The 25,105-nt window shown below is 42.5% G+C and overlaps 1 protein-coding gene across 1 annotated transcript in view; it reads right to left on the bottom strand.

The window, feature by feature from the left end:
- PTPRT (protein tyrosine phosphatase, receptor type, T) overlaps positions 1–25,105 on the bottom strand; it is a gene marked incomplete at its 5' end in the record, with an annotated part of 340,319 nt that overhangs the window by 100,604 nt on the left and 214,610 nt on the right. The window contains 2 exons of the mRNA XM_009883565.1: positions 15,384–15,486; positions 19,406–19,607. Of these exons, the coding sequence (XP_009881867.1) occupies positions 15,384–15,486; positions 19,406–19,607 (305 nt within the window). The remainder of the gene's footprint in view (positions 1–15,383; positions 15,487–19,405; positions 19,608–25,105) is intronic.

Below are 25,105 nucleotides of genomic sequence, written 5' to 3'. Positions count from 1 at the left end.
AACCAAATGCCTGACTTCCTAGAGGCCGGGGAGCCGAGTGCCCTGCTCTGCGGCTGCACCCTCTTATTAGAAAAGGAGGCCAAAACCGGATTCCTTGATAAATTTCACAGGTCTTAGATAGATAAACCCGCATTACTTTAATAGAAGCTTTTTAAAGTTTTTGACAGCTCCATTCCAAATCACTGATAAAAGCACCAGCCATAATGGCCGCCACCGCACAAATGTTGTCTGCAGAGGAAGAATATGTGCTCTTATCATCATCTACAAAGGTAATCTTTTAAATGATGAGTTCTCTATTCAGTGTGGAAGCCCAAGTGCCGATAATCAACATTCCAAATCACAGCTCGTTTCTGTGCGACTGAGATCACTCTGAGCGCGGTTAGACGTCTCCTTCCCCTGCTCTTGACTTCTTTTTGTGCTGCTCACAGCACTATTTGAGGACGGACTGAGGAAATGCTTGTCCTCCAATCTAGCCGTGTATTAGACCAGACTCGAGTCCTGGACGTAGGATGTGCATGAATGTGGAGGGGAAAAGTTGAGTCGGAGCTTTCCATAAAGCATCCAACATCTGGTCTGTGCCCTTTGCTATCCTGACACGGTACTTGCCAACAAGGTGAAATCTTCACTATACACCTGATAATGGTATGGTATGAAAAGGAATATAATTTCTTTGTAACCCTACCGTGATCCCATCACCTGACTTATTAAAGCTTAAAAGAAACAATACTTCTGCAGCTTAGTACTCCCTCTGGACCAATTTTCGCACTAAATTTTCTTAAACGTATCGTATAAAGATTTCATAGGTTTTTGTTTAATTTTAATATTTAACACATAAATATATTATCAGCCATATATTATTTCCAATAATATTTTCTCCTGGGGAACAAAACTAAGTGGCAATTAGTACAACTTGATCTTGCAGTGCATTTTTTTAGCAGATTATTGTGAGCAGGTTTTGCAGTTCACCCGACAGAGAAGGGAAACTTCTCATTCCTAGCTCAAATGAACACATTACTTTCAGAGTAACTGTTTGATAGGCTACGGGAAATAAGATATTACCAAAGGGTAGAGGTGTCCTTATTAACAGTTATTTTAATTCAAAGAATGAAGGACAAAAAGGGCAAATGAAGTAAGGATGGAAAAAAGACTTGCATATTCTAATAGCTGTGTCATCTCAGACTGAAGGCACGTGGGAAGCAGCAGCGGACACGGAGCTGGACATTGAATTTCCACTGTTGCACCTATTCTGTGGAATTAACAGTTCAGCACTTCTGAAAAGGCTGTCCAAAACCATGAACGTGAAACCCAAATACTACCTGACCAACCCACCAGATTTAACACTCCACAGAGGTGAATAAAAGGCACTGGGTGCACATGAACAGAGTCAATGGCACAATAATTAGAATCATAGAATTGTCTAGGTTGGAAGAGACCCTTGGGATCATCAAGTCCAACCATCTACCCTACTCTACAAAGTTCTCCCCTACACCACATCCCCCAACACCACATCTAAACGTCTCTTGAACACATCCAGGGATGGTGACTCAACCACCTCCCTGGGCAGCCTATCCCAGTGCCCGACCACTCTTTCTGTGAAAAATTCTTTCCTAATGTTCAGCCTAAATCTGCCCTGTTGGAGCTTGAAGCCATTCCCTCTCGTTCTGTCATTAATTACCTGTGAGAAGAGACCAGCACCAACCTCTCTACACTGTCCTTTCAAATAGTTGTAGAGAGTGATGAGGTGCCAACAACCAATTCAGCTTTTCTCTTATTTACAATGCAAAAGTTTTTAAGAAGATGCTCTTAAGACAGTGAGAGCGTTTTCAGCGTACCGGTTCATGCCCTCAGCACGCATCACACAGAGACATCAAACACGAGTGCTGATCTCCTACTGCAGAGCTCTGTAGCAAACCACAGAAATCAGATCTAACTTCAGGCATCAAACACCAGGTCTGGAAATACACCCTCAGACCAGTTTCCCTGGATGTTATTTAAACATGGCAGTCCTCATACCAGAGAGAGGTATCTTTTTAAGAGCCCATTTTTTAAGTTAACAGTTAAGTCACAGAATCCAAGCTACAGATACTTAACACTAGCTTTTTAATCATCTGGTTTTCCATTTAACTTATGACCCCGTTAAATCTGGTTGAGCCAATTTTAATATATTTGTTTATATCCATGAAGACTCATCGCCTTTATTCTGACAGCATGGAGCCATCTCCCAGGATACTGGGACGGAGAGGGTTTGATGTGTTGCCTGACACCCACATTTAGAATTCTAATTAGCTGTTGAATGTGCATATGCTTGTTTTATGGCCAAGTTGATTTCAGTGATGCAAACTGAGACAGAAAAGTATCATCAACAACGTCATTCTCTCTTTCTTAAAGGTATCTAAATAAAAACCTGAATTCTGCCACACAGGCAATAAGAAACGAAATAATGGAAAATTTAAGGAAATGTAATAGGGATGGAAACTGGAAATATCCTCTAAAAATCTATCAGTAGTCTATAGAGCTAACTCTAAAAAAACCTGTGAAATTAAACAGCAGATAAGCTCCTCCTTAGAGTGTGCCTCCAGCCCTCCCGTGAACCTGCATAGAAGGGCTTATGTAAAAGAAATTCAACCAAAACCCACGAAATTCTACAAAAGATTTATATAATAAAAATTCTACTAGAATTTCTAATAACTGCCATAAAGCCTGACACTGGGACATTCTGTTCCAGGCGTACGCTGCACCTACAGCATCGCTGTCCTCTGGCTACAACGGGCCGTATTGCCTCCCCACGCTCCTCCCGCACTCCTGCAATCACACATTCAGGCATTCAGAATCGACTCTGCAGACAGTTTCCAAATTCATAAAGTTTTCTGGGCTCAAACAGGTGGCAATATATTCCTGAGAATTGAGTTACCTACTTCCCGTGTTCTAAAATGTCACCCTTAATACCTTCAGTAGCACCTTTAATCAGACGCTCTGAAACTAATCTACAAAACATAATGAACTGAGTTTCACAGCCACCTCGGATGTACAGACAGGACCCACCGTACTGTTCTGCAATTTTCTGTCTATTTAAGAACTGATTCGAAACCCATTACAATCAATTAAAGATCGCTACTATTCCCAGCAGGCTTTGGAACAGCTCCATGCAGAATACAAGGCGCTGAAGTTAAGGTTAGCTTTCAATAAACATTTTAATGCAGAAAATACGAAAAAAGGAGATTGTCCTGCGATGTCTTCTTCTGGAACATGCTTGGCTATTACAGAGATTCAAAAAATAGCCCACACTGAATAATGGGCTGCACTATCATCAATATAATCATTAAAAGAAATCAGCTTGTTCGCATCTGCAAGGCATTCACAAAAATAAAGCTTATAATAGTGACGCTACTTGAGGAAATAGTCTCTCATATTGCAAAGTTATTCACACCAGATCCTTCAGTTAGAAGTTATTTTTGTGTGTTCTTTTAACATTCATTTAAATTAAACAACTCTTCTAGTACATTCACTGAAGTTGAAGAATACCAACAAAAAATTCAGCCAAATTTGTAAAAATGGCATAGAAAGAAGAGATGGTAATTACTGCCATTGCTATGAAAAAAACCTGCTGAGACAGAGCCAATAATAAAGTAATTCATTTAATCAAGAAGGCTGATAAGAGAGTCTCTTCACATTTTCTTCTACTCTCATATTCAGTTGTCTAGATTTACTACCAAGGCATGTTGTACCCTGAAATTCATGAAACAAAGGGCAGCGATTTCACACTTGGATAACACTATTTGGAGTCAGTTTTCACACGGGCATTCTTTTATTGCTAAAATTTCAAGCTTTGTTAAATTTCTGTAGTGATTGAAATTGGCTCTAGAAAAAGTAAGACAGTTTAAAGACTTCATGCTCCCTGTATAGAAAAGAGATATGGTCCCATGTTCTCCCCAGTCAATACCAGTACACATTAGGAGCTACCTGTGGGATGGGCGGTGGCACCTATTTAAGGAATGGTGCACTGTGTCAAGCTTAAAAAAAAAACAGGCAAAACCAAACAAAATGTTTGTATTCATATTCGTAGAAAAGCATCCTGCCAGCATCACTATATGAAATGCTATCTTTGGCCACAAAACTTTGTCTGAAATTTCTTCGCCGTCATATTGCAGCATCACATAGAATTCCCACAACGGACTGAAAAATGAAAAATCTATTAGGAAGTAGTGGGTTTTTTGTTTGTTTAGTTGATGTTGGTGGTTTTGGTTCAGGGTTTTTTGTTGTTGTTTTGATAAAAAGAAGTGTTCATGTAACAACAAATGTAAAATTAGATGCCCTCAGACCCTAAGTGGGTAGACTTTTATCCCGACAGACCTCTAAGGTGCAATATTTCACTAACCTGCCATTGCAGATGTATAAACAGTGGCATGGAGAATGTGCAATGAGTGACTTGCCCGGCATCACCCAGCATCAGCTGCACGTAAAAAAATCCCCGCATTCTTGTCCAATACTCCTACTTCCACCCACCAGCCAACACGTGGAGCCAACTCCAATGTGGAGCTTCCAGCCTGAACGCGTACTGATCCTACAAAATCTTTCAAAAAGGCAAAACAATAAAAAAAATGCTACTTCTGAACCTCGGATGTACAGACAGGACCCACCGCACTGTTCTGCAATTTTCTGTCTCTGCCTCCAACCTCAACGTTCCACTCACCGTTACTCTTCTGCGAGTGACTAATGACCACGTCTTCCCAAGGAAGGACAGGTATTGAAAGAAACCGCACGAAAGACACAACAGCTTGTCAAACTTCCACGAACCCCAGGAAGGATGCTGTGCCAACAGGCAGGTGTAATGGTGGTTTAAATAAAAAAAAAATGCATGTGTGTGCATCCAAATACCTGTGTGTGTGCACATACCTGTGCATCTATAAACACATATATTAAAAAAAGTGCCTCCAACCTCAATGTTCCACTCACTGTTACTCTTCTGCAAGTGACTAATGACCACGTCTTCCCAAGGAAGGACAGGTATTGAAAGAAATCTGAAAATTCAATTATTACCATACAGTCCTGAGTGAGTCTAATCATCGCTGCAGAGTCTGTGCACAGCAAACAGAAACGTGGTAACATGTGCTAAACTTAAGCAGTTCTCAAAAAGACAACTGTATTGACAGTCAGTATTTACTGACCAAAAAGAAGGATTTGTGTGCTTAAAAGCCCATTTTTCCCAGCTGTATCATTTGCTCTAATAAAAGATGCTATCCATACTCACAATATTGCCTCCTTTCCATCCCCAGACCACCAGAACACTGCTACTGCATCTATTTACTTGTATTATATATGCAGCATTCTTTTAAATGCTTTAAATTCTCTCAGTTTAATCTTCTTGGAAATAAAAATTAAAAAAAAAAAAAAGGAAAGAAAAAAAAATTAAGAACCAGAGGGCATTTCAAAGCTCTGTGTTCCATTATCTCAACCATCTCCATAAGCCTGACCTGGCTCGCAACACAGATTAGACATAATAGCTGCTGTTCCCCAGTGGAAGAGGCCCAGTCCCTATCTCTCCAGTTCAATGTTATTTTGTGCTGGCAGATTAAAGATAATGAGTGCAGACAGATACGGCTTTCGCTGCAACAGGAGCTAACGCTAGTGGCTTTGGAGGTGTTTTTTCCCTCCTGAGCCACCTGCCCATCTGCTTGATCTACCAAAAAAACCAACCCCTATTTTGTTAATGTCGCTTAGCATTAAACGGGCATTGCTGACCGAGGTCTTGTCGCCATCCTAGGAGATCACTGGTTTAAGACCAGAAGGACGTTTCAAGGACAAGAAGAGCCAAAGTGGACCTTGAACAAGCTGCAGGGTGAGGAGAGGCCACGGCACACCCTTACTGGCACTGCCCAGCACCTCCTGCTGTGTCCTTCATAATAGCAGTGCCTTGGACACCGGGACGGGTATATTTGCACATATTCTCAATCAGAATTAATTTGGGTATTTCCAATGGCTTCCATGAAATGAGGTCCATTTGGATGCAGAAACAATCTAGTCTGGATTTCAAAGCCTTCTCTCCCTTTTGCACAACCATAGCTACCAGACCGGGGAGGGAAAACTCACACATACGAACCTGATGTCTTTTTTAAAAGAGAATACTTTTTGTTGGGTTTGTGTGTGTTTGTTTTGGTTTGGTTTTTTGGTTTTTTTTTTTTTTTTGGGGGGGGGGGGGGGTTGTTGGGTTTTTTTTTAAACTAAAAGGCTAAGATAAACACAAGAAAAACAGGAGGAACCTGCTCTGTTTCTAACCTCAGGAGAAACTTCATTACTAGACAGGGCCCATATGGCCAGGTAACAGGCTACTCACAGCTCTATCATCAACATACAGCAGAAAAAATGAGCTCTCCTGGGTAAGGATAATACAGATTTTCAGCACCTGAAGCTGCAGGAGTATCAGCCGGATTCTTTCCACCTTTTCTGGACACTTTGTGCTTTTCAGAAAGTGCAAAGAGATCATGCTTCTGACACCAGGGAGAGGTCTTAAGTGGTACCTTCAAGTATAACATCTCCTGCCCCGGAATGAAGGAAAATTAGGGCTGGAGAAAGGGTAGAAGGAAAGTCCCAAGGGCAAGGACTTCTCTGCATCGATTCACAGCTACTCTGTAATCATCTGCAAACAACGTTTACCTCCCCTATAGTGGGACTGGGGCAGATTTAAACATGGGGAGTTTGTATCTGATAATCCACTACTTCACCAACTCCCTTCAAAGCGAAGCATATTTATGATGCACGAGTAAACACGAAATATAGGGCGTACCCTTCAGCAGAAAAAAAAAATAATCATCCTGCATCAACATCAGCTCCTGCAGTTATGTTAGGGATCCGTCAAGGTGGGCGCCGAGGGAAGTCAGCATTCCCCGCTCTTCTGTTTTGCTGTTCGACCTTTCCACCAAAAATGCGGCGCGCTCTGCCTCTCTCCTCACCCTCCTCTTTTGCACCATGACTACTTTTAATTAAACCAGTCCTATTTCCCCTTCCTTTTGCACAGTAAGCAAATCCCTCAGCATCTCCTAGGCTCTGCCTTTTGCTTTGGAAAAGCGCTGTGCAAGGAGAACTGAAATTATAGAGAGGCAAAAAAGCATCATGGCTGCAGAGGTTTATTCTTCCGAATTGTCTGGCTGCATTTATGATAATCCCTTCATTCCATCTGCAGCCCACGCACTTGTGCAGCAACCCCCTTTTCTAGTTCCAAGAAATTATGCATTCATTATGGAGGAAATTAACACCTCAAAGCAAACTATAATTAGGAATTCTTCAATTCGGTTTATGCTTTTTCAATTAGGCCCTCTATAATTTTAATCACGGGAGCATTAACATGTTTCCGGAATTTATATACCTGTAGTATAATTAAATCCTGAAATGCCTTAGTCTGCAACAGCAAAGCAGAGCTTACTCATCTCCCCTTTTATTGCGTTTTTCTGTTATTATAGACGCATTGAGGGGCACCTGCTAGCGTAACCATTGCCTGCCCCAGGCAACGGGAAAGAGCCCGTTTCCCCTCTGAACTCATCATCCTCCCTCCTGGTAGAGGGGCTGCCGGCTGGATAAAGCTCATGCTCTGCTTCTCGGGGAGGACATTTGCCGGGGACTGGCACCCAGACTCATCCCATCTCATTTTAAGTACCTCAAGGAGCTGCTTCAATTAGGTAAAGCATCCTCTGCAGTCCACACAAAGAGCCAAGCTCCTTCCCGTGGGCTGCTCCGACCCTCAGTAGCTGTGGTCAGACTCAATTCATCCCACCGAAGGTCTCATCCACGGGCTCTCCCGGGCACAAGGAGGCTGGGCAGCACAGCACGCCTCAAGAAATTCAGAGTTTCTGTTTTTTAAAATCTTTTACGTGGTTTGCTATCATCTTTTTGTTCTGTGATAACGAGGAAGGGGCATATGGGCTCTGGGAGCTGCGAAGTCAAGAAATGTCTTGGAAAAAGAGACCTTCAACCTGGCAGCCATGGGTATTTTCTACCGGTTGACAGCTTGATGTGAGAAAATGGCCATCAATTTGTAATTCTCAGCTTAAAGTTCAGACTTCATTAACCTTTTGATTGCTGGAATTTAATCTGACAGTTTACGTGGACAGCATAAAAGATCTATGCAAAAACATTCATTCCCCCACTCTCAGTATCCTCAGGCCTTCGTAAAACTAAAAAGTGTTAGCAAAAACTTCACTGTAGAGCTAATAAAATGCTGCTTGACACAAAAGAATTGTGTCTACGTGTAATTTGATTGTTAAAATATTATCATTAAAATATATGCAAGTTTTATGGCTTTCCTCTCCCATTTCTGTCTACTGCCAAAGCTCTCTGTGGAACCGTTAGTAAGACACAGCAGGTCACCCAGGCTCAGAGAACAGCTAAGTTCCTCGTGGCTGATAAATGGGCAGAGGCAGTTTTATGACCTTTTAAGGGACACTATTCTCAGATGAACAATATGCTGATCCAGTAAGAAAACGCATTTCCTGTACCAGATTGAGACAAAATGCCCCTTATCCTCACTTTTTCCACCTGACTCTTCAGGAGGAACTAAAAAAACCTTGAAACATCAATTCAACTAATTATGTCACGCTACACAAAAGACTAAATATTCCTTCCTGATACTTACGGTTGTCGCTTTGCATCTTGGAGCATCCCTATACATCTCCATTATGCTCCTCTCCTGATACAGCAGGCAAAGCATTTCTAAGATCTGGGACAACTTCAAGCACCACTGAAGTCACCATGTGTGATCTAAACCCACCTCTCAATGGCTCCAGCTGAAATGGAAATGTGTGCTCAGGCTTGCAGTGCTCTGGTCAGCTCACCAGGGTTTAGACACGCTGATGAGGTCAAGCCTGGAAACGCTTATTATAATTGTGCAACTTTATTTTGTTCCTTTTTGGTACAACAAGCATCATGCTGACCTACGCAGCTGCCGTGATTCCACCCAAATTCTCGTTTTCATTCTCTCTCTCACATTCACAGATAGTTAAGGAAAAAGCAGATCTGTTTTATCTTTAAGAGGAAAGAAACTTGCTCATTTACCCTCAAACTCTTGCCTAAATTAAAGGCAGAATGCCATGCAGGAGAAACCCAGCTTGACTGATTTCAGAACAATATCCCTGAGGTATATTATAGGAGATGTTAATTAATACAGATAATTAGGCTTATAATATCAGAAGCCTAGATTGATAATCTCATTCCTCATTAGATACTACAAAATTAAAAGATCTAATGTGATGACTGTTTGCCCTGTATTCAATCAACCGAGTCACGTGACGCATACATTTGAATATGAGTTTAGAAAAAGCGGGCCAGGAGTTTTATTTCCCAGGTATTTATAACATGCCCATCAAGGCAACTGAACTTTCAGAATTACCAAGGGCATGATAATTTGTTATGCTCCCCGGGGCTTTCAACATTAGAACCTTTTTTTATTGTTTCACTGATCCCTGACTCCAGCCTTTATTTTCAAGCACAAGGTACGCTGCGTGGGAGTTTTAAGAACACGAAATTGCCACCCTTTCTTGGCATTAATGAATTAATTATCAACATAAATGCCTGAGGCGAGCTCATGTGACTCCACTAAGAAGTTGCAAAGCAGCGAGCTGAAGAGCATCGCTATCGCTATGGAGATCCAGACACCAAAGCCGCCAGCTGTAAAACAAACAAAAACCCCAGCAAATTTTGCAAGTTTATAAGCTTGTCTCGTTCCTCCTCCACCACAGAACCAAGGTCACTAGGCTTGCAAGCCCCGCGTTCATAGGGACGGAAAGAACTACTGTGTGTTAAAACCAAAATCAAAATGAGGGTGCTACTGGGAGGGATAGGGGAAAGGTAAGCTCAGGATGAACAGGTGACGCCTGAAAACACAGAAAAGAAAGAATTATCTAGAGATTAAAGTTATAACCTATGGCTCCAAAGATTCTTAATTTCTCTTTTGTTGCAGACTGAAACGGAAGGAAAGTTTTTTCTAGCCAAAATCTCAGTTCTCCAGCGTAAAATGGATGCAATACCACTCCCCTTCATCACGGGAAATTTCCATTTGTTACTATATGTAGGAATACCTAAGTACACACACACATCGCACGGGATTGTTCACTTGGAGAATAGCTTAAGCATAAAACCTGAAAAAACCACTGTTCTTAAGTGTGCTGTTAAATACCGCTACAACTGTTTCATCTTAATTTGTTTAGTATCACGTAGACCAAAAATATTTCCTTTATTGCATGCTTGGGAGACCAAGAATCAGATGATAATACTCAAGAGTAACAGGGGCTTGGTCCACATAAATTAATTTCTCCTACTGGCTGGCTGTTGATATGAAAATATTTGTTTCACCTTTGCTCAGTACTTCTAAATAAATTTTAAATATTTAAACTACTGTTGTCCTATTTAGATTTACTTATTTCCTTTAAGATGTATATGAATAAACTAACCCATCCTTCCTCACCATCAAAGCGATTACAAGTATCTGACCACCGCATGCATACACAATAGATGACTCTTCCCTGAATATTTCTCCAGAATCACTTACACATGCTACTTACACTGTGCATATATATATATAAAATATATATACCTCCCCCCCCCCAAAAAAAAAAAACCCCATATATATGCATAAAGGCAAGTGCAAAGATTGAACACCTTTGTTCTAATACTACTGTTCTTTAGCCCGGTATGGGGTCAGGCACCTAAGACCGTCCTGTACGTGTGTGCCGGCGGACTCGCAAAAGAACATCGCAGATGCAGATTTACTGATACACCTCAGAGAGAACTGAAGGAAGAGAGAGACGTTAAATCTACCCTTATCCAACAGAAAAGTTCTCCACTGTCTGAAACCCCTCAAAATAATTGCAGACTCTTCTTTGACAACCTTCTACAGTGTCCTACAGCTTCCATACACAGAGCAGCGTTATCTACAAGGCAATCACACCTAAGGGGAACATTTATTTAAACTCTGAAACCTCAAAACTAATACATGCTCTGGAAATTTGATTTTCTCCCTAATAGTAGTATAGGTAGACCAATAGAACCAACCGCATGTTAATAAACCAGATGGACTTTCAAGTACCTAGCACGCAAAAAACAGCCCAGTGGACATGCCATGTAGATAAAATCCTTCACAGTGGTATTTTCAAGCAGTGAATGAGATATAAATTCTCAAATAGAGGTCTAAAGATGTCATATGTGAATAATCTATGAAGGACTGACTCAGCCCTCCTGCAATAACAGATTCAAAGGCAGAATTACCCTCAAAATCACACTGGAGATTTTCAGGAAAGAGTTGAGGAGGAAAGATTGGGAACACTTGCATTCTTCTTTCCTCTTCTGAATCTATTATAGATGAATGTCACTCTTCAGCAAATCAATCACAGCACCATTCATGGGCTTTAGACTGATATAAGAACACCTAAAAGTTATTTTTAAAGGGCAACGTGGAGTCAAGCTCTGCAGGTTATACCATGGAAAATAAAGGCAAGAACGAAATGCCTGTGCCACAAGGGAGAATATTTATGCCTGCTAATGTTTCACCTTTCTTTTGGCACCAGGACAAAATAGATGAAAGAGTATCTAAGTTTATATTATTTCTATTAGTTCATATGAAAGTGTCTTCACTGTTATCTATAGATCGTTAACAAAGCCGAGTTCACGATCGTTAGTTTTATAAACAACCTCATTTAAGTTATTTATCACGAGCACTGGGGAACATCAGAAATGTCTTAATGTTGAAAGTGACTTTGGATTTGGTGTACCTGCATTCCAGATGAACGGAAATACAATGAATCTTATTTGAAATATTCTACAATATTACTCTAAAAATGATCTTGCGGACCATACTCCATCTGTACGCTGCTCAGCCTACAGCAGAATGAAATAACACGAAGTCACATAACAATCTTAAGTACAGATACTAGTTCATAATCGCACCTCCACACGTACTCCAACTCACCATCCCCAGTATATAAGAGGAAATATTAAGAATGTTTACTGTATAGTCAGGGGTTTTTTTTTTCAGCTTCACAGTTTGGAAGGACTATAAATAAAACCCAGGGCACTACAGAGCAGAAACTGGCTGCCTGGAGAACCATCAGGTTGAAGAGATGAGGGGTCAACCTATTCCTGCATCGTGAAAGATTTCAGCATCAGAGGTTTTATAAGAAGGTGCGAGGAAAATCTATTTCAGACTACTTTCAAGTACCTTTTCAGAATCATCTCAGGCAGGCTGGGATACAAAAGGTCAGCACGCAAAATGGAAGGGATCTAGGAAAGCATAGTCATGTCTACAAGGGAGGGCAGGAGAAGAGGCATCCCTATAAGCATGCTGAGACCCCACCTGGAGTACTGTCTCCAGCTCTGGGGACCCCAACATCAGAAGGACACAGAGCTGTTGGTGCGGGTCCAGAGGAGGCCACAAAGATGCTGGGAGGGCTGGAGCCCCTCTGCTGGGAGGACAGGCTGGGAGAGTTGGGGGGGTTCAGCCTGGAGAAGAGAAGGCTCCGGGGAGACCTCAGAGTCCTTTCCAGTGCCTAAAGGGGCTCCAGGAGAGCTGGGGAGGGACTTTTTACAAGGGCATGGAGTGATAGGACAAGGGGGAATGGCTTCAAACTGGAAGAGGAGAGATTTAGATGAGATATGAGGAAGAAATTCTTTACTCTGAGGGTGGTGATCCCCTGGGGCAGGTTGCCCCGAGAAGCTGTGGCTGCCCCATCCCTGGAGGTGTTCAAGGCCAGGTTGGACGGGGCTTGGAGCAACCTGGGCTGGTGGGAGGTGTCCCTGCCCAGGGCAGGGGGGTTGGAATGAGATGACCTTCAAGGTCCCTTCCAACCCAAACCATTCTATGGTTCTGTGATCATGCAGGATCCCCTCCAGGGAGCTCCGCACCAGCTCGCTGCTGCTCATGGAGGTTTCGCAGGCATTTGTCTCGAATCTGTGTTTTCACTAACGCCTTGGGTAACTGAATAGAGGATGGCATCAGCCTAAGAGGGGCTCTAATTCATTTAAGTTTGTATCAGAATTTTAAAACATTCTGAAAACCAATTTTATCATATTTAATAGAGATAAATGGAAAATACTGTACTTTTGAAGGACAAATAAAACACACACAAACAAAAGGTAGAAAAACTAACCAGACAACAACAAAGAGGATATATTGGATCTCAGCTTGAATACGAAAAGAACGCTGAGGGGGAAGAAATACCTCATTCTTGTGTGTTAAGAGTGTCACAAGCAGTTCACAGTATGCTATCCTCCTAATCCCCCGGGTGCTGTTGAGGCTTCCGAGGGAGCGCTACCTGCTTTTGGATATGTTTTTTTTTGGGGAGAATTGACACAAATTGGAGAGTGTGCAGAACAGACTGAAAGAAAAGGGAAGAGGTTGGGAAAATCTAAGGTTGAAGCAACCAGATTTGTTGAGGCTAGACTAAGAACAGTCTATACGGTTATACAGGGAAAGGCATTCACACATTCTGAGGCTGTCGTGGTGAATAAAAAGCTAAAATTCTCCCCAAGACCTCCTCGCCCTGCCCCCCCCCGCCCTTCCCCCTCCAGTGCTTGTCCATTCTGGTTTTCATACACACGTCTAAGTCAATGAAATGGGCACATTATGGAAGTAATCTTATTGCTTAGATGGGGCATGTAAATATTGCACTCTCTGCAAATGTGTGTATAATAGGCTACAATGTAATTAAAGAAATCAGAGTGAAAATTTATAAAAATCTCTACCAAATTTTTATAACAGATGCAATTTGCTGGAAAAGACATTATTCACTGAATGCAGTTAAAGTATAGTAAATTGTCTTCGAGAAAAATCACAAGACTTTTCAATAAAAAGACAAAATAGCAACACTCTTAAGACAGCAGGTGGTAAAATGAGATACAGGAATGTTCCCCCATATAAAGAAATAAAACAAAACAGAGCTGTGTGATTTTACTGCTCTTTTCCAGCAGAAAAACATCCCTAAAGGACTCAGAAAATAGGCTCCTAAATTCCCTCATATGGAGTACCAGAGATTGAAAGGGAAACTTTAAAATACATTACTCAGAAAAACTAGAAAAGGGATGATGCTAAGTCTTAAAGAGCAGATTTTTTTGCTTGAAAGTATCAATGCAATTTGGGGGAAAGCTGTGACATGGAGTGGACCGCCAACTGATATAATTGATTTCATGAAATCAAGTAGGTTACATCTGAGCAATTTGGTGGTGAATACTTAGTGGGAAATCCTTGAAAAGCACCGAGATCCTGCCAGCGGGGCGCAGAAACACAAGTCACTTCTGAAAGGAGCGACTACGGGTTTTTAAAATACCACCCATAGGAAAAATTGCAGAAGTCTCTTGTGAAAACTGGAGGTAAAAGCCTGAAGAGCCCACGGGGAGGTAACGGCTGCCGGACACCCCTGCAAAGCAGTACCCTGTATTTTGATCATAAGCGATTCTAATTCCTGCTCTGGGCTGAGGAGACCGGCAGGATGAACGCCCACAGCTGGCACTGGCGCTTCTGCCAGCGACAGATAAGGCAGTGCCGGCTCAGAAGGGAAGTTTGGTCGTCTGTGCTGGTGCCTTTCACCACATACAAATTCACCTAGACGGAAGAGAGCGATGAAGCAGAGAGCTCTGTAAAGCTGTGTTCCCACAGTCAGGGAGCGATCCGCAGTCGAGTGTCCCATTTCTGCAACTCATCAGTAAGAACGGGACCCAGCTCAGGGACAGCAAGAAATGTGTTCTGCAAGCTCTGTTCCCCAGGTGCCTGTGCAGCTCCCTGCTCCTAAATCCTCGACTCTGCCAGTGGAAACCGCTTGCCTGCAGCTGGAAAAGCCTCACTTAAACCTGAGTTCATCTTTTCTGAACTAGATGGCTACTTCACTCTGCAACCAGCCCAGGAGCAACAGCTGGATTGCAACATGCAGATGTGAGGAGTGCAGTTAGATCCAGAACCTGAACAAACGCAAGTGTAAGCATTAAAGATAGTTCGGACATTCCTAGGATGGCTACAAAAAAGGCCTTGTCCACCACGGATGAGAGGGCAGGAGAGGGAGGCCGGACGGCTCCTCCACCTTTGCGGGGCGATGCTGAACTCCCAACGTCGCAGTACACAGCTGCACGTACTGAAACGCCGCTGCTGCAGAGGCATCTGAAGCGATGCTGAAAGGGTAATAACCCCGTGCAATGCTATCAGTAATCCTTCCCGGAGGTTAACAGCGGGAGGCAAGTAGGTTGAGGCGTTTATAAAAGGAGACTGAAAGGCAGAATCAACAGCAGAGTTGGCCTTTTAGTCAGCATTCGCTTTCAGCAGCTGCGTTATCAGACGAGAATGAGAGAGGCGTGAGTGAGTGAAGCCTGGGGAGGAAGGAGAGGAGAACTGTGAAAAAAGAAGACAAAAAGCCAACCTGACAGGTGCTCCCCGGGACTGCGCGGGCTTCAGCATAACAGTGATGGTGGTGTCAGTCTCGTTCAGGGGGGAGTCCGTGTCGTATTCCGGCATCGACGGTGCTACAGCAGAACAAAGAGCAACATGTTAGTTATATACCAGTTCCTGCCTTTGGTAGTGATGGCAACGTAATATTAACATCTCTTGGAGACCATTTAACATTTCTCCAATGAAACATCAAAATACTTCCCAATGTTGTGACCGAAATTGTCAAAATTGCTTAAATATTTGTACACTCTTTTCTTATTAAAATTAAACAGGAATCAGACACCCAAATCTTCAAGTTGGCTTTGAAAATGCTGTCTTGATTTCTTAAGACTTAGTAATCCTCTGAGATGGGATCATTCCTTCAATTTTAAAAGTGAAGAAAGAGAACTTCATGGGCATTATAAAAGACCGCTTAGGATAGTAAATCAGTGGCAGAGCTGAGAACAGCGCCGAGGAAACTGAGCTCCTGTTTACTGTTCTGGTCATCGGATTAGAACTCCCACATCTTATGGTTTTTAATACATAGACTTAAGCCATGTCTCCTTGATTAAGGTGTGTTATAAAGCACGAAAAACGAAAAGAGAGGAGCACAAGCGAGCCAGGTTATTTTAGCACTCAAACCCATGATATTTTACCCCAGCACCTCAGTGATGTTGAATCTAGAGGCAGCGGCACGGCTTCCAACGGCATGCTCGGGCAGCACCCAGCCTTCGCATCCCCATCGCTGTGCTGACACATTCCCCAAAGCGATACGGAAAACCACTTAATAGTCACATTTAGCCAGAGTCTAGTTTCTATTTCTGCATTTTTATCTTTTATTAGGATCATTTTGTGAAAGTAGGATGGCTTTCCTGAGGAAACCTATTTTACTTATTACATTACTTCCTCCTTCCCCAATGCAGACGTCTGTTTGGGACAATTTTTACTGGGGGAGAACTGAAGAGATCACGAGATCAGAGAAGCACCAAATTTATTCCAAAGATGCAAGTTCTGTTAAAATATCTTTAAAGTATAAAGCAAAGAGAAGAATTCACACAAGTAGTTCACCTGTAACTCACAAGGGCAAGTTGCATTGTGGGGGATCCCATATTTAATCCTCTCACAGTGATTTCCACTGTAATCCTGTTTACAATCAGGAGTTTTATCTAAATGCCCGAAAACTGTCAAGAACGGTGGTTGCTATTATCACCTCAGCCACTGACTTCCCTGTCAATAAGCTGGCAATGACTTCAGAAGGAATGGCAATTCCTTAATGAGCAAAAAGGTGCTCTGCATCAGGGGGAAGCAGTGCGAGTTGTTTAAAGAAGCTGCACATCACCAGCGGGCTTCTATACCAGAGATGACTGTAGTTGCTGGAGGTGCCGCAGCAAGAATTGTTCAGCATCTGCCGTGGCCAGAGGAGATGGTGTTAGAGCATGACGCAGTACGGTCCTGGTTTGAGGTAAAACGGAACCAATTTTGGTCAGTAACTTCGCTTCTTAGCTGGGCCTCTAACTACTGAAATGAACAGCATATTGTGCAGACACTGTTCACTCTCTCAGAGTGATAAGACCCATGTTTATAGCTGATGCCCAGCCATGGGATGCAGAGAGGACCTTGCTTATACTTATTGCTATAACACCCAATGCCCACCAACTTTGTTATTTGCCCCGTTGGAGGGTCGGAAGCGGAAAAGCGCAGTGGGGTCCCACCTGTGGGGAGGAGCAGACAGGACAGGTGACCCCAAACTGACCAACGAGGGTATTCCATCCCATCTGCCTCATGCTCAGTATAAAGGCTGAGGGATCGAAAGGTCAGCTCTCTTTCCTTCAATGGCCGACGTCTGAGGAGGACTCTGTCCGTCTGCGATCCCCATCCTGAATGCAGATCCGGAATCCAGTTCCCATCCATCACCGAGTCCAGCCTGGGACTGCCCCTGTGCCAGCCGGTGTCGTGACTGTCATCTCAGGAGCTTGATACGGTTTTGTACATATTTCATTATTTCTTTTTTATTTTATTATTAATATTTCATTAAAGTAGTTTAGTTCCTTCTAAACTTATAAGTCTCTTTTTCCTCCTCTGCCCTTCTCTTTGTAGAGGGCTAGAGGGGAGCATCTGTCGGTCCCATCTGGGGTCCTCCAGGTCCCCAGTAGCCAATTTGGCCTAAACCACAATAGGTACGACCGAGAGGTTGCAAGGCCTGGTTGGACACCAGAAATGGGCTGGGCTCTGCCTTTGCAGGCTCCATCATCCTGCTTTAAGGCAGCCAATGGTAAAGAATAATTCAGCAATCACAGTCTGTATTAGTCACAAGACACTGAAATAAGATACAGCAGTTTTCTTGTGTAGTCAAGATGGAACAGTCGTGTAGTACCTTCAATAAAACCAGAATTGGCAGTGATGTCTCTAAAATAGCAAGTACTGCTCATCAATTTAATGCCTATTTTGCAAGATCCCTGTTCTGTCCAAAGAGAAGTCCTCAGGAATTCTGCCATTTAATTGTGATTAAGAAATAAACAAATGTGTCCACCCACATAAACACATATACACACACTTGCCTACAGCACAGATGCCTTTTCATTTTAAAATCTATACAGTCTTACAAGGACATTCCTGTCAACGCAAAAATCTTTGTTCTCCCTACTAACCTTGGCACTGCTTCTTAGAGCAAGTTTAACAGTAATTTCCAAATTACATGCATAGGACTGACCGTGCAATGAGATAATCTAATGTCAGAGACTACCCTAATGCCTGCATGGCGTCTGTGCCCACCTATTGCGAACCAGGTGTTTGGAAGATGGAAAAAAAGAAGATGATAAACCAAGCTCAGTGTGCATACAGTTAATAACCATGCAGGCTTCTAACACAATTTGAGCACTCACTGAATAATAAAATGCAAAGAAACTGGATCAGAGGGAAAAAGCACTACCATTACTGTGCTATTTTATGTCTTTGGTCACAAGTGAATCGAGGGCATGCTGTGCCTTCCCTTCCCAACGGGGCCACGCAAACCCTAACAGTCCGTGGGAGCTGTTACGACAGTTAATGGCTTTACTTCAAGCGGCTGAGACACGGACGGGCTTTTGCACTAAATGGTAAGGGCTCACACCCTGCTGATGGTTAGTGGAGGGAATGGACACATTTTATTGCCTTAAAATTTACACTGTCACTTACTGCTAACAACTTGCTTTTATTAACCAATCTTAAAACAGGGCAATGGAAAATATGCACTGTTGTGCACTCTTTTCTACAGCACCCAGCCACAATTTCAAGCGTTACAAGTGTCCTGAACCTCTCAAATGTTTATTTTGGGTTTTCTGAAAAAACAGTTAAGGTATTCCAAAAAATTACAGTTTTAAACTGTGTTAGAAAACCTATTTTAGTGCTCTCAATTAAACATCAAAATTAAATTCTACATATGTCTGCCCAATAACACCTCTAGCATGCCTTTATCCATCTTTTTCCTGATAGTTAGCCTCAGTTTCCTTTTTATTCTAGAGACACGTGCACCTTCTCTTTGCAATGCCTCCTGATTTTAGTGCCTTTCATATACTCGTCTGCCTACCTTCAGCCCTCCCTCTGCTCTTACTCAGAAAGAAAACATAAAACCAGCTTTCCTCCGTTATTTTTAGCCTCCTTGCACTATTAATTAAATTAGTTCATTACATCCATTTTGGTGCAATCTGAAAATAAAAGCCATGTTGAAGGAGCTTCCCAGCCACACAGATAATGCTAACAATTAATACAGGGATAGTTCATCTGTAGAACTAATGAAGGTTCTCATTTAAAATGCTCCAGAAAGATATTAATGGATATTCGAGAAATCCGCAAATTAAACAGTGCATTTGTAACCCAAACACACACAGATACTGGATTGTGGCCGCTTTAAAAATCTGCCCCATGAAACCTGTGGAGACACTAAATTGAATACCTTTTTATTGTTTCATGCATCAGCTGCAGCTCTAAAGAACAAAGCCCTATAAAGTTCTTTTTTCTTCTTCTCCAAGGCAGTACCTGAGATCTTTGTTGCGATCCGCGTTGTGATGGGTGGCCCAAAGCCCTTCACTGTGCTGGCTTTGATGGTGAACGAATACGTAGTCCCCGGGTATAACCCTACAAAGAGGTGATGTGTTTCGTTCCTCAGCTTGAAGACTTTCCCTCGTTGGCTGGACAGGTCAGCACTGGGATCCAGAGACCCAACGGCCTTGTACGTAATCTGCAAATGAAGAACAAGGGACGTAAGGTGATAAGGGGCCTTCTGCACCCGGCCGTTCTCTGCTCCCCCACTTTGCCATCTCTTGAGACTAGACATCGAAAACACAAGGACAGGTATCATTTCAGTATTTCTAGTGAGTGGTTCTGTAGTTGGATGCTGGCAAACAAACATGACAATTTTTCCAACGCTTTACTTAGGAAAAAACCTAATTTCTTCTCTCCACTAAAACTTCCGCCTGCACTGATTTACAACAAAAGACACAAACAATTGCTTTTTAGTCTGAGTTTCAGAACTTCTTCAGCCAAACCAGAGCGCAGAATTTTCATGAGAATTTCCCACACAATTCCCCCCCAGCACATCAAAACTTCTGGTGCAAACACGGATACATTTTCCATCAGGTTATTTTTCCCTTCTGGCAAACGGTCTTCTCAAAAGGCCGCTGAAAACAACGGGAGCCTTTTGCTGATAACAACGGGTTTGGAAGTCTTTTCCCGTGCTAAAGAGGAAATGAAATGAAATGTTGAAATGAAACGGCATGTTTAAATGAAATAAATATCATCGAGTCTTTATACAAAAACCCTTCTCTTCCCTGAGCCTGTAAGCCAGCTTCTGCTACGCTCTCCCTCCCCCTGTTCCTGGCCTCCGCTGGCAGGTTTACACCTGGTGCCCTGCCTGCCTTTCGCCTCAGAGAATAAGTCAGCGGGGTTCCAGACCTGGAGAGCCGTTCATGAATAGAGCCCGCTGCTGGTGCTAACGCACCTTTAGAGGAATGCAAGCTGAAAGCACACCTTTGAAATTCAGCTGGAGCTCCATTAGGCTCACCCATGGCAACCCTGTTGATATACAGACACTCGCAAGTACAACTCATGACTTATTTACCAGCCAATTCCTTGCCTGTGTTCCAAATTCAATCCAGAGGCAGCTCAATTTCAACTGAGCTGTCAATATAATATAACGTGCTCCACTGCTCTCCTAACCTTTCCTGATATTATGAGATCCTCGCTTATTTGTAATGAAACACTATGAATAAATCAATGTATGTTAATACATGAAGTTTTCAATTTTTTATGAAGGACTCCACAAGAATCTAATTCCCAGCTTTGCTGGAAGAGCCTTTGAAAATTTTTAAGTCGCTTGCTTTATGACAGGAGGAAAATGTTGCATTTTGAGGAAAAATAAATATACGATGTTCAAAAAGGGGGGCTTTAATAATAACAGGATAACTAAGAGGCAGAGACTGATGCTACTGACAGCAGAGAAGGGTGCGAGCATGTGAATCCAATTATTTGGACAGAGAAGAACAATTTAGACCGAGCTGACACCCAAGACGAGGCAGCGTAACAGAAAAGGGCCGTGAATTACACCAGGCCCACAGAGCAGCAAGAAATAACAAAAGCAGAACTCTCAAAGGAATTCTAATTCAACATCTTGCAGGGGATTTCATTGAAAACCTACTAATTTTTTCCAGGATTTACAACCTGGTTTTAAATTTTTTATTACTTGCCAGAAACCTCAGAAAGAGAGAGAACTTAGCACAACGGTCATCGAAACAAACAAACAAACAAAAAAAATGAAATGCAGGGAGGAGAAATCTTGACACGCGCCCCTCTTCCTTAGGTAAGGTGGGGACCATGGCACGGGCCAATATTTTGACAGTTGCATCAAGGTACTCTGTGTAAAAACACCATCAGAGTTAGAGTGAGCATCGAAAACCTTAATTTAAAGAGACATGACCCAGGCAACGTCAGAGCCAAATCTAGAAAGAAAAGCATATCTGATCTGTTCCGTAGGAATGAACCAATGCAATCTGTCTGCTCTATTTGCAAATCAATTTCTAGAGAAATAGCAATTCTACAAAATTCCAAAGGGGGAAATCAGCAAAATAGGAGTTGGGTAAAAAGAAAGGGAATTGCCTAACTGCTGGGCCACTGAAAACCACATTCACAGGCTGCCCAGGCTGTAGCCTATGCAAAATCAGGGATATGTATTTTCAAGCACATTCTACAGAAGGCTAGAAATACAAGTGGAAGAGGCACTTGTCCTTAATCTTCATATAAATAAATATATTCAGCTATCTTCACCAGTTCTAAAATTGCTACAAAAAAGAGTTACTTTTCTTCATTTAAAAAACACTATCCCCTTAAGGCAAATAGAGCTAGAAAAGAGAAAAAAAAGTCCCTGGTTTAAAAAAAAAAGCAAACCACCAGTCTTTCTTTTTCCTGTTGAACTTAGCAGAAAATATGAGTGCAAGGGACATTAGCGCAATCTGGGTTCAACTCACAAGAACCAGGGAAGGAGAAAACTATACTTGAGAGAGAGTTTGTCCACGATTTGAGATCGCAGTGTGGGTCAATTTTCAGAAAGACTGCTCACTCAAATCACACTTCAGTATTTCCCAAAACTTTTTCTAGGATATATAAACTACAGTAAAGAGAGATTTGTGGCATAGCCAAATCGTGAGATTATTGTTACTGCAGTAGACTCTCTATCCCAATAGATTCCCTGTTAAACCAGGTGATGTGCAGACATTCAAAGAAAGCAACCCTTGTCCTCAAAACCTGACATTTAACTTTAATGCATGAACAGTACCTGGACGCAACACAGAGAAGAGGAAAACAACAGCACGAAATCCTGCATGTGGTCCAGTTTCACCCAGTCCGTAAGCAGAAATATTGAAGGGACCGGTGAGCAAAACTGTGTGAGCAGATACAGCCAGGTACTGACTTATTGTTCGCATCAGAGTTGGTCTCGGGCTCTTCTCTGCTTCCCACAAGCAGAGCTCTGAATGACTGTAGTGGTGAGGAAAGTACAGGCGCTGCCGGGAGAGCCCACGGGCTGCGTGCCCGCCTCTGCTCACGGCTTTCGGCACGACCACGATAAGCTGACATTCTCCCAGTCTCCATTTTGCCATGTATAAAATGAGGGCTATTACACTCCTCTACACAAACACTTTGTGGTTGAGGGATTCTGTGGATTTCTGCGATTGCCGAGTGCTGATGGTTAAGCAGCAAAACCACAGGTGACACAGATGGAGTCACCCCGCAAACAGCACTCGAGTTAGAAAAGGAGGCAAAGTCTCTTCCAGCACAGAAAAAAAAGAATAGTTTTTCTCCTCCAAGTGAGATATGTGCTGTTTCTTAGATAGTAGCGTTACCCCAAGTGTGGATTAACACAAGAGCTCCGTCTCAGCCTATTCCTCTCTGTCTCTCCCCGTAGAGCTAAAGCTGCTGCCGCTCCAGCCCCGGTGCCAGCGGCTCCTGCCAGCAGCGTGTCCCGGTGTGCGGCTGGTGGCTCCCCCGGCCCCGCACACAGCCCCGCTGCTCCAGCCACTCGCTCCCCATCCACCTTGGCAACATCCCTCACAGCCAGGATCATCTCCATTTACTGGAGCTGCTGGAATTCCCTCACTGGAATCTCCCAAAAGTGCTACACTGTCTGCATTTACGTGTATGCAATGTCACTGTTTCAGGGGATTTCTCCTATAGAAAGAAACGATGCTGTAATACATCACTTATATGTGGGTTTTCAGGTACGACACTGAGAAGTTGCCACTCTTCTTATTTGATTTAAACTAAAAGTACTGAAGCAAGAGAAATTTCAGGGAACCAGACACTGAAAGACTGTCAAGAAGAAAATGGAAATTTCCAACTCTGGAGTAATTTATAAATGCACAGAAACATGTCTGGAGAAGAAATACGGCACTTTCCTAGAATAAGAAGGATGCTGAAAAAAACACCTGCTCTTCTAGTTGTGTGCTATTTATCTTAATTTCTTGTTCCAAGTGTCAAACCATTTCATTACAAAACAAACAAGAGATTCTAATCTAGAAAATGAGATGACTCAATCACCAGAAAGCAGCTGTTCTAAATTATTTTAAAATAATCTATTTTAACAAGCCACGTCATATAACACTTCTGTATTCTAAAAAAAAGAAACAATAATATTAATTTAAATGTTTAAAAACCTAGACAAAAAACCAAACGAGAAAATACTCAAAAATATATTTAAGAATTTCACTCTGATTGAAAATATTGAAAATATTTGGTTTTACTCCGCTGCAGAATAAATGCAAATACAAAGATGAGGAAATTTCTCACAAGACTGAAACTCTATGTATTTTAACCAGCTCTCTGGTTATCTCCTGCACAGCAGGCAGTTGTCATAAGTGGAAAGTTGTCTTTCCTCTGCAAACTGGAATGGCTGCCCTGAGTTTGCATATGTAACGTGAAGTTTACATATCGGCTCCAGGGCAACTTGATGGTCCCAAGGAAAAGTTCAAGCGCTTCTAATCACAGCACACACCGGTGCAGGCTAAAATACAGAAAAAACAAGAAATACACATTAATAAATCCTAAATCTTCCTTGGAAACTCCTTCACTGAATTAATGAAATGGTTCTCAAACCAAAGCAACAGCAGCCGTAAATGTGAAGTAGTCAAAGTCAGACGGCACAGGAACTCAGAAGGCAAAAGAACAGCCACATTCCTACCAGAACAGGACTGAGCCCAGCACCGACCCAGTTGCCCCGGAATGATTTACTCAGGAGGTGCACAGGTGATCCAAGCCCCTGGTCGACTGCATGAAATTTGGCTACATGAGTCCAAATTCTTCGTAAAACGTAAAACAGGTCAGCAGTACAAGTTCAAGTCTACTGGAAATTACCAAAAAAGGCTTTATATGTTTAATTTCCAAGTGTTCAGTGATATATAATTGCTGTGATAGACTACGGAGAATAAGAACAGATCAGCATAAGAAATGGGACGGTTAGCGAGTTCACTCCTTGTTATTTAAGCGGACATCTAATCTATGCCACTGCACTCTCATCCCCACTAACCAGAAGCACCCCCTCTGATCCCACCCTCCCCTCTGGATTTTAACCATTTTAAAAGTTCAGAATACTAACTCCGTGAAATCACTGAGCAAATACTATGTTAACAACTACAAAGATGAAGATATATTATTGAAAGCATAAGCACAGCTCTTCTCTCCTTCACAGAGCCTAATTTAACACAATTTTCTAGGGAAACGTGAATGCTTTGCTAACTGTCGTCTGTGACTGTAAAACTTCTATTACAATACGAGGACTTATAAAACTTTCATTGTGAAGGGAAAGACCACAGCACAGTATTAACTAAACTAGGAAGCAGAGGGTTATTTTCCACTGCAAATCTTACTTCAGAGGAAAAAACATAATGAAAAAAATCACAGAATAGTTTAGGTTGCAAGGGACCTTGAAGGTCATCCCATTCCAACCCCCCTGCCCTGGGCAGGGCCACCTCCCCCCAGCCCAGGTTGCTCCAAGCCCCGTCCAACCTGGCCTTGAACACCTCCAGGGATGGGGCAGCCACAGCTTCTCGGGGCAACCTGCCCCAGGGGATCACCGCCCTCACAGGGAAACTTTTCTTCCTGATACATAATCTAAATCTCCCCTCTTCCAGTTTGAAGCCATTCCCCCTCGTCCTATCACTCCATGCCCTTGTGAAAAGTCCCTCCCCAGCT

This window comes from Charadrius vociferus, unplaced genomic scaffold, assembly GCF_000708025.1.
Source record: "Charadrius vociferus isolate BGI_N301 unplaced genomic scaffold, ASM70802v2 scaffold320, whole genome shotgun sequence".
Lineage (NCBI taxonomy): Eukaryota > Metazoa > Chordata > Aves > Charadriiformes > Charadriidae > Charadrius > Charadrius vociferus.
Note: the sequence above shows the minus strand (reverse complement) of the source record. Positions and strands in the feature narration are given on the sequence as shown.